The following is a 17,579-nucleotide window of genomic DNA, read 5'->3' as shown; positions in this document are numbered from 1 at the left end:
CATTATAATTAACTTTAAAAATGAAAAAACAGTGATGAGGGACGATGTTTAGATTTTATGTTTAATATAAGTTTGAGTTTTAATTTATTTTGCATTCAAACCATCAAATTCTCAAAGGGATTTTTACCTAATACTTCACTAGGCTGTGATTTACTTCTGAAGTGCACACAGCTTAACATTGCTTTGGCTTTTATGATCTTTTACACCCAGTTGCATAATTTAATGCTAGTCTGTGCAGACAAGAGCCAAAGCTCTGCTTATTTTTCCAGAATATGTTTTACCTTTTTTATTATGGATATCATTCACATGTTCCTATATATGATATGCCATGTAAAACCGGAAATATATTATACATGAGTGTGTTAATACATTATTTATTGATTTATATAATAGCACTATCATTTTTGTATAGGGAGGCGTTCTTGCATCATATTCCCTCTGTGTAATGTTTCCTCTTTTTTTTTTTTTTTTTTTACATATAGAGCATTCGATTCAGTAGCAAAAGTGCTACATATGTTGAGATATAAGCCTGGTTGCTAGGGCATGCCAGCAAATTTTGGACTATTATAAGTTATGCTTTAGAGATAAGGTAAAAGGTTGGAAGGTTATAGAAAGACAAGTTAAAGCGGTGGCTAAACTACTCAGGTTCAGTCAAGGCCAGCTTAAGGAGGTTAGGGCCCTGGAGTAGTTTTAAAAAGAGGCCACTCATGTCAACTGCGTAACTGCTTTTTTACATCAATTTACAGTACTAAAGGAAAAAATTATTTGATCCCCTGCTGATTTTGTATGTTTGCCCACTGACAAAGACACGTTCATTGGTAGGTTTATTTGAACAGTGAGAGACAGAATAACAACAAAGAAATCCAGAATAACACATTTCAAATTAATTATACATTGATTTGCATAAGTATTTGACCCCTTTGCAAAATATGACTTAGTACTTGGTGGCAAAAGTAATTAAGGTTTTGATGCTGATGCTGAACTCGAACCTTCAGCTCCTTCCACAGATTTTCTATGGGATTAAGGTTTGGAGACTGGCTAGGCCACTCCAGGACCTTAATGCGCATCTTCTTGAGCCACTCTTTTATTACCTTGGCTGTGTCTTTGGGTTATTGTCATGCTGGAATACCCATCCATGACCCATTTTCAATGCCCTGGCTGAGGGAAGGTGGGACTCACCCAAGATTTGACGGTACATGGCCCCATCCATAGTTGTTTTGATGCTGTGAAGTTGTCCTGTCCCCTTAGCTGAAAAACACCCCCAAAGCATAATGTTTGCACCTCGATGTTTGATGGTGGGGATGGTGTTCTTGGGGTCATAGGCAGCATTCCTCCACCTCCAAACACGACGAGTTGAGTTGATGCCAATTAGCTTGATTTTGATCTCATCTGACCACAACACTTTTACCCAGTTCTTCTCTGAATCATTCAGATGTTCATTGGCAAACTTCAGACAGGGAGGGGGACCTTGCGGGCGCTGCAGGATTTCAATCCTGCACGGCGCACTGTGGTAGCAATTGTTTTCTTGGTAAGTATGGTCCTAGCTGCCTTGAGATCATTGGCAAGATCCTCATGTTTAGTTCTGGGCTGATGCCTCACCATTCTCAACATCATTAAAACTCCAGGAAGTGAGATCTTGCATGGAGCCCCAGACCGAGGGAGATTTACAGTTATTTTGTGTTTCTTCCATTTGCGAATAATCACACAATATGTTGTCACCTTCTCACCAAGTCTTGTAAGCTCATTCCAGCCTTGTGTAGGTCTACAATCTTGTCCCTGACATCCTTGGACAGCTCTTTGGTCTTGGTCATGGTGGAGAGTTTAGAATCTGATTGATTGCTTCTGTGGACAGGTGTCTTTTATACAGATACCAAACTGAGATTAGGAGCACTCCCTTTAAGAGAGTGCTCCTAATCTCAGCTTGTTACTTGTATAAAAGACACCTGGGAGCCAGACATCTTGCTGACTTATAAGGGATCAAATACTTATTTCACTGATTAAAATACAAATCAATTTATAACTTATTTGAAATGCATTATTCTGGATTTTGTTTGTTGTTATTCTGTCTCTCACTGTTCAAATAAACCTACCATTAAAATTATAGACTGATCATAGACTTTGTCAACGGACAAATGTACAAAATCAACAGGGAATCAAATCATTTTTTCCTTCACTGTAATTAATGAAGAAAAAAGTTTAAAAACACCACAATCTGAACTTTCATTAGTATTCATTACTCTTTTTATTGTGCTTAATTACAGCTTCAGGCTAGGAAGGCCCTGTGGCAACTGAAATGCTGTGTCTGGTTAATGGTATCTAGCAGATACTGCATCCAAAAACTCATTTTATGCAGCAAATAGTGGCACAAGTGGCCTTTGGTGTCCATCCCTGAGCAGGGCAACCTGGAAGTGCATCATATTATACCATGGAATCATCACTGTAAATGTCAAATTTGTATAACTGTAAATGTGAATAAGCACAGATAATTATCAGACCAATAAACAATGAGACTGACAGCACTGTACAACTTATAATACTTATAAGATGGCTGCAAGCTCTAATTATACATTAAATTACTTGCTTTGGCCTTTTTATGTAAATCCCCCACAGGAAACAAACATTTAACTTTAATTAGGCAAACTCTAGTAGTCAAAAAGTGAGGATGAGTACATTGAAGTCTAGCCCAGATAGGAAGCTACATAATGAAAAGAACAAAACAACTTTTATAACCCCAATTACTATAGCTAATTAGAGAGAACCGTGAATCTCTAATATTCCGCTTTGTTACAGAGAAGAATCTAACATTATTAGACAGAAAGTCTTTATGTCTTCATCAGCAAAGGAATCTTTAGTTTTAAAAGGACACTCCAGGCAGCCTCCTAAATAAAGAATGCATGTTGAAGTACTTTGTAAGTATGTTAATGTACATTCACTAAACCTGCCATGTTTTACTGAAATTTTGCTCTGCTGATGAAATCAATTGAAGTGCTTCCCGTGTATATGGAAGGGAAGAGCATGGGCAGGAGAGCTGACTATTGGTAAGTATATCAAGCAGTACGAGATGTGTTCACTCAAGTTGTGCATCTTAGAGCTATGAATGTGAAAAGGTGAAAATGCATATGGGGGTTCTGCAGAATCTCTCCATGCCTTTACAAGAGGGACACCATGGCAGTTTAAATAAAATGTACCACATTAAGGAGCATATGATGGCTGGAGTATCCTAAAAGAGTTACATGTGGCAACATTCTCAAAATATATGCTCTCTATCTATCTAGCTATCTATCTATCTATCCATCTATCTATCTATTACATTACATTTATTTATAAAGCGCCAGCCGATTCCGCAGCGCTGTTATATTCATTAGAAGAATTTATAAACACATACAATAACACATACAATAACAAACTGGTGCAAAGGAGAAGAGGGCCCTGCTCTTACAAGCTTACAATCTAGTCGGTGGTTGAAGGGAGTGAGACAATAGGAGAGGACAGCTTGGATAGGGATGAGTTGATCTGGTTGTGATGATGTGTTGAAGCTGTTTGTTCCGATGGCTTTGATTAGGATGATAGTTGGGAGTACTGTAAAGGAATGTTGTACGCTTCCCTGAACAAGTGAGTTTTCAGAGAGGTTTTGAAAGTCGCATACGAGGCAGAAAGTCTGACAGAACGGGGAAGGGAGTTCCACAGGAGGGGAGCGGCGCGGGTGAAATCCTGAATACGGGAGTGGGAAGAGGTAACAACAGTAGAAGAAAGCAGCAGGTCATAAGAGGAGCAAAGAGGGCGGGTAGGGGTGTATTTGGATAGGAGGGTAGAGATGTAAGGGGGTGCCGAGTTGTTGAGGGCTCTGTAGGTCAGGGTAAAAAATCTATCTATCTATCTATCTATCTATCTATCTATCTATCTATCATCTATCCATCTATGTACTCTATGTTAATCACTGCACTTGGTGTTCTATGTACTTTTAGAAGTACCAGACAGAGCTTTGCAATCATCTTACTTGTTTTTCTAATCACCTGTTCTTGCAAAATAATATTCAGGGATTATTTGGCAACCTCAGTAATTTTCATTTACTCTTTGGCATAGGATCAGAGAAAGAAATCACAGTATGCAATGTTTTATTTCAAAATAAAAATATCAGTTTAAATGTGGGTTGACACTGAAAGAGCATTATGAGGCTGTATGCATTGAGGATGAGCAACTATTTTGCAATTGGCATATATCTACATATATTGTTGTCAGCCTAAGGCCGGTGGGGGCAGGTCTAATCAAATTACCCATTGCACCACCAAATCAACCCATCATCCATGCCCATCTTTTCCTGATTTTCATGAACACCTGAAGCAACAATTTGGTGCCACTAATCCTTTTTAATAAGATATGCAGATTGAAATAGAGTAAATAGCACAGAACCTTTATTTTTCCTCTCACTAATTTCTTATCCTCTGAAGCGACTACAAATTCACGAGGGCGTGACACCCAATCACACACACCAGGACAGGCTCTGCCACACCGACACCCATTCACACACATCAGGACAGGCTCTGCCACACTAACACCCAAACACACATACCAGGACAGGCTTTGCCACACTGACACCCAAACACACACACCAGGACAGGCTCTGCCACACCAACACCAAGACACACACACACCAGAACAGGCTCTGCCACACCAACACCCAGACACAGACACCAGAACAGGCTCTGCCACACCGACACCCAAACACACACACACCATGACAGGCTCTGCCTATGCCCCTAGCCTGCCCCTCGCTTTACAGTTGATTTATGTAATGGCCCCAGCTGCCCCCCTTGTGTATTGATGCCCCCAGCACAGATGAAATGCTGCCCTGCAGTATGAGAGATGTGTATCTGACCAGTTAGTTCCTTCCATGAGTCTCTTTCCCCCACTTACACATCCATGCTATCACACACATATTCATTTGTTCACTCACTCACAGATATTCATTAATTCACAGATATTCGTTCATTCCCTCAATCATGCATACTCATTCATAAACCTCCCCCTTCCATGAACTGCAGAGCTCTCTGCCATTGTAGACTTCCACATGGGCCGCTGCTTACCTTTGCGTTGCTCGCACTCTGTGTGAACAACTTCTCTTGTACAGACCAGGGGAAGCAGGAAAGGAGCAGGATCATGTGGCGTGATGTAAATTCACGTGACTCCACTGGGTTTCTGCTTCCCCTGGGCGGAACAAGAGCAATGCACAGGTAAGAATCAGGGCCGCTGCGGAAGTGATTTTGACCCCTGCGATTGCGGTTGCTGCAGGCTTTTGCCCCTCATTAAAGGCAGCCTTGGCAGTCCTGCGGCCGCATGGGCCACTTCAGTGCGCGGCCGGCCCACCGGGAAATTCAATTTAGGGCCCCTGGTTGTTGTTTACCTTTTAAAACATACATTCCTTCTCTTGTTATCCCCCTTCCCTTCTGTCCTTCTACAGCCATAACTCCTTTTCTTTTTTTGTTTACTTTAAAATGTCTGCTTTCGTATTTATCTTTCTCTTCTGGCTTTTTTCCCCCCTTCTGGCTTTTCTGTAACATCACATAAATGAAGAATACTACTACTACTACTACTACTAATTTCCAAGTCAAATGGCATTAAATGGCTTTATAAGAACCTCCAGAAATAATTTAAAGTTTTTTTCCTTAGTTTAGAATCTGTCACCCCATAAAGCTATTCACTTTTACTTTTCATTGATAGGACTTTTAAAATTACATATAAGGCTTAAAAATACTCATCTTCCCCTGTGTTTAATTTTCTTGGCATAAAAGACAGATATGTTGAAAATGTCAGTATTCAGTAAAATGGGACTTTTCCTATTTTTGCCCTGCTTTTATTCCTATTTTAATCCATAATTTAATTCATTTTTGAAATCCCCATTTTGCATTATGTTGATATTTATGCAGCTCCATCCAAAAAGTTCATCCAGTATATACCATTAATATGATCTCACCATTTTCAATTTGGATGTGTATTATTGGAGTTAATACATCAATATTTGATTGAATTTTTTAGTTAACGGATGTTTTAACCAGTGTATCAATCATCTTCACAAAAAACATTCACATAGACACACACATATAGTGCGGATATGCCATAGATGGGTCTATTCAGGTTACTTAAAGTGCAGTTTTACTAAAATGTGAGATGTTTGCATATACCTGTGAATTTCAGTTTAGTGAGTTTACAGCAAGGGAGCAAGTGGGGGGCACGGATTTGCCCTAAAGTGTTCTGTTTTAAGATTAAACCCTCATCCTAAATGAACAGTATGGGGGTAAGGAGAGGCACTGCTCACTTATCTGGAAACTTACATACTAAAATGCAAACTTGAGTACAAAACACCCACTCATTCTAACACCATACACTTACACATAAACACATTATTTCCCCTCTTCATCATCCAGACATGATTAACCATAAGCTCCCCCCTGGCACCCAAAAACCATAAACTGACTCTAACACCATACATTGAAATCTACACCCAAGCTAAAACCAAATGGTAACATTGCCACCTTTCCCAAACATACCTCTTTATGTCCCGGAATCTACTTGGGTGTGTGCATGTCTTACAGTGTCTGTGTATGAGTGTCTCGGTGTGTGTTAGTGTGAGTGTCAGGGTGTGTGTATGTTGGTGTCAGTGTCTGGGTGGCTGTGTGCATTAGTATGAGTGTCTGGGTATGTTTTAGTGTATGAGTGTGTGTTAGTGACCTAGGTTGCACTTGTTTATCTATGGAACCTTTCTGTATCCATGTATTGTCCTTGTCCTTAATCCTTACCTTTTCTCCCTTATGCAGCTCAGGTAAAGATTTAACTCTTGAGTCGAAATAGACTTTCTGTTTCTCCTTCTGATTCTCTTTAAACTGTTTTACCTGTGTATCAGTCCTTGTTGCAACTAGGTCATCCTTCATAGGTAGATTAGTACGCAGGCATCTTCCCATAAGAAGTTGTGCAGGCGAGTAACCACATACAAGTGGCGCACTGCGATATGCAAGCAGCGCTTTATAAAACTCACTTTTGCTGTCTTCCACTTTCTGCATTAGTTTTTTGACAATTCCAACAGATTTTTCAATCGTTCCATTGGACTGTGGAAAATATGGGCTTGATGTCATATGTACAAATTCCCATTCTTTGGCAAACTTTGTGAATCGGGCATTGGCAAATTGTGGGCCATTGTCAGTAAACACTTCTCGAGGAATTCCATGTCTAGCAAAGACTGATTTTATGTTTCGAATCACATTCTCTGTCGAAGTTGATCTCAATCCACATACTTCTGGATACAAGGAATGGTAATCAGTGATAATGACAAAATCTGTGTTACATGTAAACAATTCAACACCAACCTTTTGATATGGCCTTTCTGGAACTGGATGTGGCTGCAGTGGTTCTTTTGCATTGCACACGTGGTACTTTAAGCATGCATCAGAGGAAGATACTATATCAGAAATGTCTTGGTTCATTTGTGGCCAGAACATTACTTTTCTTGCTCGTTTCCTGCATTTTTCAATGCCTAAATGACCTTCATGGATTTTCTCCAGCATGAGTTTGCGGAGACTGTGAGGAATCACAATCTTACTGCCTTTAAAGATTATTCCATTTACGACAGTCAGTTCAGCTCTGCAGTTCCAGTATTCTTGGACTCCAACTATGTTTGACATCAGGCCATCTGTCCAAAGTAGAATCTTTCTATGTTTCTTGATGGATCATCTGCATCTTTGCATCTATAATACGCATAGCTGAGGTGACCATATCCACGTAAGCTTGAATTTCTTCAGCTACTTTGTCGTCTTGACCAGCTGTTTCATCCACTGCTCTGGACAATGCATCAGCCGTATACATCATTTTGCCTGGTGTGTATGTCACTTTTAGGGTATAACGTTGCAATTTGATCATCATTCTTTAAATCCTAAAAGGACAGTCATTGAGAGACTTTGTGAACAATGCTATCAACGGTTTGTGATCAGTGTCCACATTTACCAATTGTCCTGAAATAAATTGATGAAATCTGTCGCATGCAAACAAGATACTAAGATGTTCTTTCTCTATCTGAGCATATCTAGTTTCAGCACCAGACACGGAGCGGGCAGTATATGCTACTGGTTGCCAGGTGCTATCATGGTCTTGTAGTAGAACTGCTCCTATTCCATTTTGTCATGCATCAGATTATATTTTAATGGCTTTAGCAGGATCATAAAACCTTAACACTGGTTGATGCGTAAGCACTTCCTTTAAGTGTTGCCACGCTGTTTCTTGCTCATGATTCCAGTTCCATGCATTCTTCTTTTCTAGTAACCATCTCAGCGGAGCTATTTTCTCTGGCAGGTTGGGTATAACCTTTCCCATGTTGTTTATGATACCTAGAGACCTCTGCACATCTTTTACGTTTTGAGGTTTCTTTATGTATTTTATTGCCGATATCTTCATGAGATCAGGTCTTACCTCTTGATCACTGATGATGTCTCCAACGAACTTCAGCTCTTTTAGTCCTAATTGGCATTTTTCCTGAGACGAGAATCATGTTCTTCCTTAGTAGTTCCCCATATGATTATATCATCCATGGACAGGCCCAGACTGGGACAAAAAATAGGCCTGGGCATTTAAGACTGAGCAGCCCATTTTTATTTATTTATTTAATGTTAAAGCCCACCCTTCATGTACCATCTTTGCATTTCCCCAAATCACTTAAACATTCATGATAGACACAAACACTTACTCGCTCATTCACACAAATCATTAACACATACTCATTAATGCAGTCTCACAAATCATTCATTCATCCACACATGAATTCATTCATTCTCATACGCATTCTCATACGCATTCACACAATTCATCCACACATTTACTCATTAATTCTTGTACGCATTCACACTACCCCCTCTCCCGATCCCCTTCTTATCTGCCCCTTCTAACTATGTTCCCTCTTATCACTATGTACCCCCTTCCCCATTTCTCAATATGTACCCCCTCTCACTATCTATCCCCTCTACCCCTTTCTATCTAACCCCTCTCCCCCCTCTCACTGCAACCCCCCCTTACCCTACTTACCTTGTTGCCGGAGTAAGCAGCAACTGTGACTGGGTCCGCCACTAGGGCCGGCCTTAGGGGTGCGCGGCCGCACAGGGCTTAAATTAAAACATCGGGGTTTTTTGTTGTTAAATAAAGTTAAACAAACTTTATTTAACATGAAGGATTTTAAATAAAGTTAACAAAAAACCCCGATGTTTTAATTTAAGCCCTGTGCGGCCGCACACCCCTAAGGCCGGCCCTGGTGGCGGACCCGGTCGCAGTTGCTGCGGGCTTAAGGGGCAGGTGCCCCTTATGCCCTGCGTTAATGCGGCCGCATAGGCCCAGTCAGTCCGGTCCTGACTGAGCCTATTTTAAGGTAGGGGCCTGGAGCTGCAGCTCCATCAGCCCCTACGTCAATCCGGCCCTGGGCCGCCCGGCCCACCGGGAAAATGCCCGGTGTGCCCGATGGCCAGTCTGGGCCTGTCCATGGATGTGTCCATACCTTCAATGTGCTCATGTAGCATGTGAATAGTTTTGTAATCTGTATCTGGCATATGGTGAGTTGAACGTACACAACTTTGAACTGTCTTCATCCTACTTCAATTGCCAAAATCCAGAGGAAGCATCTAATACACAGATACATTATATTTACCAGGAGATTATTAACATAGTATTGGGGCAGCCCTTTCTTTTTGCTGCCTGCTGGTCTGTTCTAAGCTTACCAGTCCAGCCTACCTAACCTGTTTCTTGCACTGGCTATCCTACTGTGAATTGATACAAACTTTTATTGAAGCCTACCTAGTAAGCTATGTTTGTCTATATATATTTAACCCCTTCGTGACAAAGGCTGATTTTACTTTTTGTACCCTTCGTGACAATGGCCGTTTTAACATTTCTGCGCTGCTCGTGTTTAGTTGTAATTTTCTTCTTTCCCGTTTACTGAACCCACACACATTAGATATTGTTTTTTTCAGGACAAGAAGGGCTTTCTTTAGATGACATTGTTTTGATTGTATCATATTATTTACTACTAAAAAAAGTATAAAATATGGTGAAAAATTTAGAAAAAAATGACTTTCTAACTTTTAGTTGAAAAATCTTTTACTCATCTATAAAAGGTAATGAAAAAACCTGCTAAATGGATTCTACTATTTGTCCTGAGTTTAGAAATACCCAATGTTTTTATGTTTTTTTGCTTTTTTCTACCCATTATGGGGCAATAAGTACAGGTAGCGTTTTGCTATTTCAAAGCCATTTTTTCCAAATCTGGTAATTCTTCCCCTCATGTGCCATTTCGGGTATCTTTGAACCCGGCCAATGCAATTTACCCCATCAAATCATATATTTTTGAAAACTAGACAGCCCAGGGTATTCCAAATGCTAGTATTTTAACTCTTTCCATGCACCATATCTACCACCAGTTTTTGTCAAACTTTGTGGTAGTCATTTTTTTGCATTTGGTTTTCCACACACATTTTACTTCAGGTATGAATTAAAAAGTTCTCGTATATGTCACTATCACAAAACACCCCAATATGTGTTCAGCAACATCTCCTGAGTACAGCGATACCTCACATGAAGGATTTTGCCTGGCCGTTTGGGGGCAAAAGGGCCACATTTGGGGCATGCGCATTTTTCAATGTTGAACTTTGGCATTTGGGGATCTACTGCCCATGCCCTATTTGGTACATCTTTGAGCCGGGCCATTTCAGTGTGCCCAACAAAACCATATATTTTTCAAAACTAGACACCACAGGGTATTTTAAATGCTGGTATTTTAACTCTTTGCATGCACACATTTTACCACCAGCATGTTTTCAAAGTTTGCAGTAGTATTTTTGTGTGTGTATTTTTCCCACACACACCTACTTTATGTATGAATTTACAGCTCCTGGTATATGCCGCTGTCACACGACACCCCATAATGTGTTCAGCAACATCTCCTGAGTGCAGTGATACCCCACATGCATGGGTGTGTCATTTTTGTGGGAACTAAAAGGCCACATTTGGTACGTGTGCATTTTTCTAATTGGAAATTAGGTGTGTGGCCATCCTTCCCCCGGTGTTAATTGGGACGTTGTTGAACCCGGCCAATTCAATTTACCCCATCAAATCATACCTTTTTTAAAAGTAGACACCCCACGGGCATTTAATATGCCAGTATTTTAACTCTTTCCATGCGAGAATTGTTTTAAGCTAATATGCTAATTTTAGGACTTGCTCACAAAAATATATTTTTTATATATATATATATTTTTTTTTCTTTTTAAAAAATTTTTTTTAACATTTTTTTTCAACTTGGAGGTTCCCCTGATAGTGACATCAGTGGGAAATGATTTTTACATTTTACTAGTTTTTTACTATTTTTTTTCTAATTATTATAAATTTTATTTTATTTTTTAATTTATTTTTACTAAATCACACTGTGATTAGAAAGCTGGCTTCCATTGACTTGCATGGTGAATGCAGTACCTGTATTCAACCTGCAAGTGGAGCCAAAGTTCTCTAGATGGTCTGGACTGTCTAGCGAACTTTTAAAATTTGTTTGTTCCTGTTACAGGGCAGCGGCCATCTTGCTTGATGGCGAAGATCATCGGCAGCTGCGGCTGTGACCGCTCTCCGGAGCGGTCACAGCCCATCGAAAGGTAAGTGTTTGGTGTCGCTGGATGCCTCCTGATCGAGGCATTCCAGCGACACCATTTAAGTTTAGGAGGCGATCGTCGATCGCCTCCTAAACGCTTTTAATACGGGCGTCCGCCGCCATACAAAGTATGGCGGATGTTGACGCCCCGTGGAGGGGCCAGAGATGGCCCCTTCGTTCCGATAGCGGCGTTGCTGAATGCCTCGAGGTCGAGGCATTCAGCAACGTTTTTTGGGTGCAGAAAGCGAAAACAGATCGCTTTCTGCACCCGTTTAAAGACGTGCCGGTCCTGGCACGTCAATTGTCGTAAAGCACATGCTTTTCCGTGTCGTGCCAGGACCGGCAATTGTCGTTAAGGGGTTAATGAATAACCAGAACGAGGAATCTGCACACTCCAGGTGCTTAACTGTGCCAGGAAGGGCCAGCTCCCCAGTAAATCCAGAAGGTAAATAAAGGGTCCAGGCACTCAAGAGTTCCAGCTTCAGGCAGATTTATTGAGACAAAAAAACAATGTTTCGACCTCACAATGAGGTCTTTTTCATCTTGAAAGGCTTTTCTGAGTCAACACCCAAATCCTCTGGGTCTTGACGTGACTCACTCCTTGCCCATTTCCCCTGTAAATGGGGGGGTTTCCTCTGACATCAGAGGGACAGCCCACCGACATCATTGGGCAGTCCTGGCCGCGTTTCGCAAGGGTAGGCTCCGGGTAGCCGGAGCCCACAAGTTCCCAGGCATGATTATATTATGCAAAGAAAAATAATTTGTGAGTTCTTATTTAACTTGAGCTTTACTTTGTTTTAATTAGTTTTTTACTATTATTTTTTAATGTCTATTCCTTATATACAAACTACATTTGTTAATTAATATATTATGCTGGATATTTTTTGGCAAATGGAGGGGGCAGGAGTTGGCCCGTTGTTTCAGAGTCCCATGGTGAATTATCTAGTCACCAGACACATAAAATATTTAGGAACAATTTCTTTAAAACAGTAAATACAGTTCCTTTTATGCTTCAGTCTGTACATATTTATAACTATCACACAATGTGTTTTCAAATTAAAAACATTTATCTTAAATTGTTAGTAGCCTACTGGAATCAAATTTGAGAACACCAAGGATTTGCTTAAATCAATAAAATGTTAACACTTCCATTAAAATCTCTTTTTAATGCTAATTATTTATTTATTGCTTTAAAAATAAAATCATGAATTAAGACATTAGAATTTTATTTCTGCCAATAATGTAGATGGTTGCCGTAAAATCTCTGGTTTAATTGCTAACGGCTATGCTCACCACTGAGCAAAGCCCTCTCTATCATATCCCGGTGGTGGGGTTGATGGAGCGCTGGGATACAATGACCTTTCCTGTGCGTAGACTGTGAGGAACAGGAGACCAGATGCAGTCCTGGTTTAACGTTTTTAATAATCTGGTTCTCTTGAAAACAGGGTAAATTGTGCATATTATACTCCAAGATTTTATGGTAACTGTTTCGGTCTCTGCAGAATACACATGACCAAATTTAAGGTTATGTAAGGACTGAGGCTTCCAAATTGTATTATGGTTGGTGGATATGCGGGGATATGTCCCTTTGGTATATGGTTTGCTGGATCTATTAAGTTATAATAAAAGTTTTGCTAATTAATTATTGTGTTTTTGTCTTTTTTTGGTGTTGCTGTAGTTTAGATACAGGTTGTTTGCATATCTTTTGGCTCTTCATAGTCCATAAATTCAGTGGAACCCAAAGTTTACTGTTTATAGACTAAATTCAAAATTCGGAATTCTCCATGTACTCCTAAGACTGTATATTGATTAATGTGCATTTTAGATATTTGTGTTTAGGTTTAAGAGGCACGTTTACATATAGATATTATATTTTGATTCAAGATGAAGGTTTAACTTGATCGTAGACATGTATAGTCCCCACAGATTATATGCAATAATGTTACCCTATTGGCTTTTTTGCCATTTTAGCCAGTGACTTTTTCATCTGATAAGTAAACATATTTAAGTGCTGTAGCAGAATATACTTTACATATGAAAGAAATCCTTCACTTTTGTGCAGAGGCATCAATAGTGTTCCTACATACTTGTCGTTATAATAAAATGTTCAAATGGCTGGTGCCTTGGGAGAAATCTATATACTTGTGGAACAAAAGAATACATTGAACTTAATTGTGGGAAGTGCATTGCTATCTAAACACATTTTTCTCTTTTTTTTTAGGATGAAAAGAATCAAGTTTTAACTACGAATATTTGGCTACAAATGGTAAAATAATTTATTCCTATAGATTAGTATAAAACAGGACACTGAATATATGTTTTATTATGGTTGTGAAGAGTGAAAAAAAAAACCCAGTAGAAATCATCAGCATAGCTGGTACTATAGGACATCAATACACTTTGTTGTCTCATTTTCTCTTAAGTAATGCCAGACTCTCTAGATTACCTTACTTATGGTTACTGCAGCTAATAAGACAATGTATGCCACTGTGCAAATGCTTTCTAAACAGGCCATGTGCATATATGATATGCGCCGAGTTTAGGCCAACTGAAACGGTCAAAGAAGAAGGGCCAGTCAGCATCTTCAAAGCCTGAACGTTTATTGTGTATGATAAAGAAAAGTATCTCTTCATCTATAGTATTATGACCAAACCATTGCCTTTCTTTGATTGAGTGCAAGATTGGAATGAGCAAGATGTTATCTGGTCTTTCATCTTTGGCATATTTGTGGGTGTAGAAAAGCCCCAAACAATTCTAACTATATAACTAATAGGTTTTTCATTTTCTTACTGTGTCACAGAGCATTACACAGATATATATATATACACCGATACTATATCAGAACCAGTAATGATTAGAGGAAGGGTGATCGACAAAACTAAGATCAAAGTAAAAGAATTAGGTACATTGTGTTCAAGACATCATGATTTTGTCTTGGTCATTTGTGAAGTGAAAAAAAGACATATTGCTGACACTATAAATCAATCATATGCCTTTGGCCTGATGGATCTCGTGACCAACTCAGGTAAGCTCCCGAGGTTTTTCAAGAATTGAGGCAGTAACTATACTAATCTTGCTTCTGCAGCCAGTATATATAATTAATTACCTTAACATGCTGGTCATTTCAAGTATAATTTCCTTTTTATTTCATGCCAATAAAGTATTTATAGACTTTTGCATTATACTTGAAGTGCCATGATTATTTGATTTCATTCTCGTTTTGCTTCAAATTGGAAGTTAACATTCTTTTTTATATCTCACCTCCATTTCTCCATTCTGAATCATTATCTACTCTACAGAGTAGATAATAGACGGAGGGATTTTAGGCCAAGGTGGCCAGAAAAGAACTCTGGGGCTAATTCTCAAGGAATTTAAGGGCCAGCTCTGCTTTCCTTGTAGATTAAACATGCCACAAATCTATCAGGTTAAACTCGGCCAGAACCTATAGTATTAAGTAACATTTATCTAAGGTGGGTCATGAGCAAACTGCCTCGATCCACAGGATTTCAGATAAAATGTCAATATTCCAGTTCTGCAGATTGGTTAGGTAATAACACTGAAGGAAATGTTTACACTTAGACAATATTTTATGTATTGAGCAATTGCCCTATAACAAATACCATCTTCAGCTTATATGCACTTAGTATTGCTTGTTATTTTCACCATTCTGTCACTGTTCTAAATGCATGTAAGAGCACACAAAGGAACACACATTTTTAAGAGAGCGACATAACATGATTTCCAGTTTCTCTGAAAAGAGGCACAAGCACAATTTGACATTTTTTAGATGACCGCAGTGAAAAAAAATTTCTGACAAAAGGAACAGTTTCCGTTATACTCCTTGAAAGAAATGCAATCAGCGTTATTGTACCAGTCTTCTAAACAATCAGTGGCATTACAATTGTATGTTCTATGCAGTGTGTAATCTAACATGCAGGGACACTGTATTATTGGCCATTTATAAGCTTTTTTCCTGCAGTTAGATTATGACCTCTGACTAAGATCCCAAGCTCCCTAATGGTATTTTAAAGGTAACTAAGCCCTCTCCTTTCATTCATTTCATTCTCTGTGTGCTAAATAGTCCCTGTTTGAATGACAGTTGCAAGAAAAGTGCTTTTAATACACTTTTTTTCATATGTCAGTACTGGACAGATTACTATTTACAATGGAATATGTCTGAATACCCTGGGGTGAAAAATGTTCGTTTTCCAGATGGACAGATTTGGAAGCCAGATATCCTGCTATATAACAGGTACGTGTTTGATGGAAATGGCACCCTTTATTGTTCATTTGCAGGAAAGGGTTTTTGGAGAGATCACAAAATGGCCAGGGATGCTTTTATTATCATTATTTTATATAGCGCCATCAAATTCTGTAGTGCTGTACAATGACTTTTGTATAAGATACACATCAAGATCAGTAAATATTACTCTATTAATATTACATGGTGTAAAGATTATTTCTTATATAAAAATAAGGAACTATTTGAGATTCCTGTTACATTGAACAACACATGCGTTTGACTTTAGAAAACCTAATTTCACTCTCCTTGGTAATCATTACAGCAAATCACCTAATGGCAGGTTTTCACAGGAGCAAGCTGACTAGCAAAATGTTGTTACATATGTACAAATTTTTTTTTTTTACATTTATTCAAAATATAAGAGAATTATCAAGTCTAAAACAATGGTGGGATCAATAAAAATACAAGAATGCATTTATTAATAGGTGTGTACAAAATAGGTGTGTACATAAAAAGGTGTTAAATAAGCAGATGCAAAAATAGAAGTATGGGGAAACTGATTATTATATGTGGGATAAGTTACAACACCCATGTGGGAAAAACTTTGGCAAAAAGATCAAAATTTTAATAGAAAAAAGCTTTCAAAAGCAACCATACTTGGAATCTCATCTTTTTGTTTTACTTCTTATCTGTAGTATTATATATGTGAGGTTCCCAGGATGTATTGCCCAAATGCCAGTTTGCTTCTGCAGTCTTAATTGAATATTATAAGAGGTATTGCAGAAGACTAAATGGACCATCAAGGGGCCAGATTGCCTGGTTTTGCAACATCCTTGGGCCTGCTGCCACAACCAGTGTCTGTATATCAGCAATGATATTAAATCATGCAGCTAAAAGAGCTGAGAACTTAAAAAATACCAATAGTATATATATTTTTTTTAAATTACATAATATGTACATTTATGTAATTTTTCTAAAGCCAGGTAAGTATATAGCATATTTTACTTCCCTGAAATATGCACTTTTTTCATGGGAATATGTGGGCATGCTTCAAACTAGTAAGAGCTTTCTACTTAAAAGTAGTCTCTGACTTTAATAGATTATTTTTTTGTTGGATAGAATTCTAATTTTACAGCAGACTTCCTTTTCTCTAGCATAGTTAAAAACTTATATCAAAAACTAACAATAATGAATGAACTATAAGCCTGAATTAGATATAGCAAGCATTCTTGCTCTTAGCGTCATGTGATCTCCTTTATGCTCAGAACAGCAACCTCTCAGAGTGAATTTGGCACGATAACATTAATGAGTAAATAGCACCAGTAAATTGTCACTTTCTTTACCTGCAGAGTTATGTTCTCAATTCAGTGCACAGGAAAAGATGGACCTGATCATCTTTATTGCTTCCCATAGATCGCTGCATGAGAACAAAATGCAGAGAATATTTACTTATGCATTGCCATGTGAAATCTGTATGGGTCTTATAGTAATTGTAGTACTTACGGATCAGATGAAATACGATTTAGATGTTATTTAGTAAAGACAAGCTGAAGATAATTTAAAGATGCAAAATATATTTAATTCGGCATATAATTAATAGTGACATCAATACTAGGGAACATGAATAAAGAGAAGTTTTATTTCATTAGGAGAATAGGAGTAATTGAAGCA

At 38.6% G+C, this 17,579-nt stretch overlaps 1 protein-coding gene across 1 annotated transcript in view; it reads left to right on the top strand.

The window, feature by feature from the left end:
• Positions 1-17,579, top strand: part of LOC149297769 (neuronal acetylcholine receptor subunit alpha-7-like) — an 89,301-nt gene that overhangs the window by 48,260 nt on the left and 23,462 nt on the right. The window contains exons 3-4 of the mRNA XM_089488263.1: positions 13,887-13,931; positions 15,808-15,917. Of these exons, the coding sequence (XP_089344389.1) occupies positions 13,887-13,931; positions 15,808-15,917 (155 nt within the window). The remainder of the gene's footprint in view (positions 1-13,886; positions 13,932-15,807; positions 15,918-17,579) is intronic.

This window comes from Sceloporus occidentalis, unplaced genomic scaffold, assembly GCF_023333645.1.
Source record: "Sceloporus occidentalis isolate IW3139 unplaced genomic scaffold, rSceOcc1.0.p SCAF_37, whole genome shotgun sequence".
Classification (NCBI taxonomy): Eukaryota; Metazoa; Chordata; class Lepidosauria; order Squamata; family Phrynosomatidae; genus Sceloporus; species Sceloporus occidentalis.
This window is presented reverse-complemented; position numbering and strand designations above follow the sequence as displayed.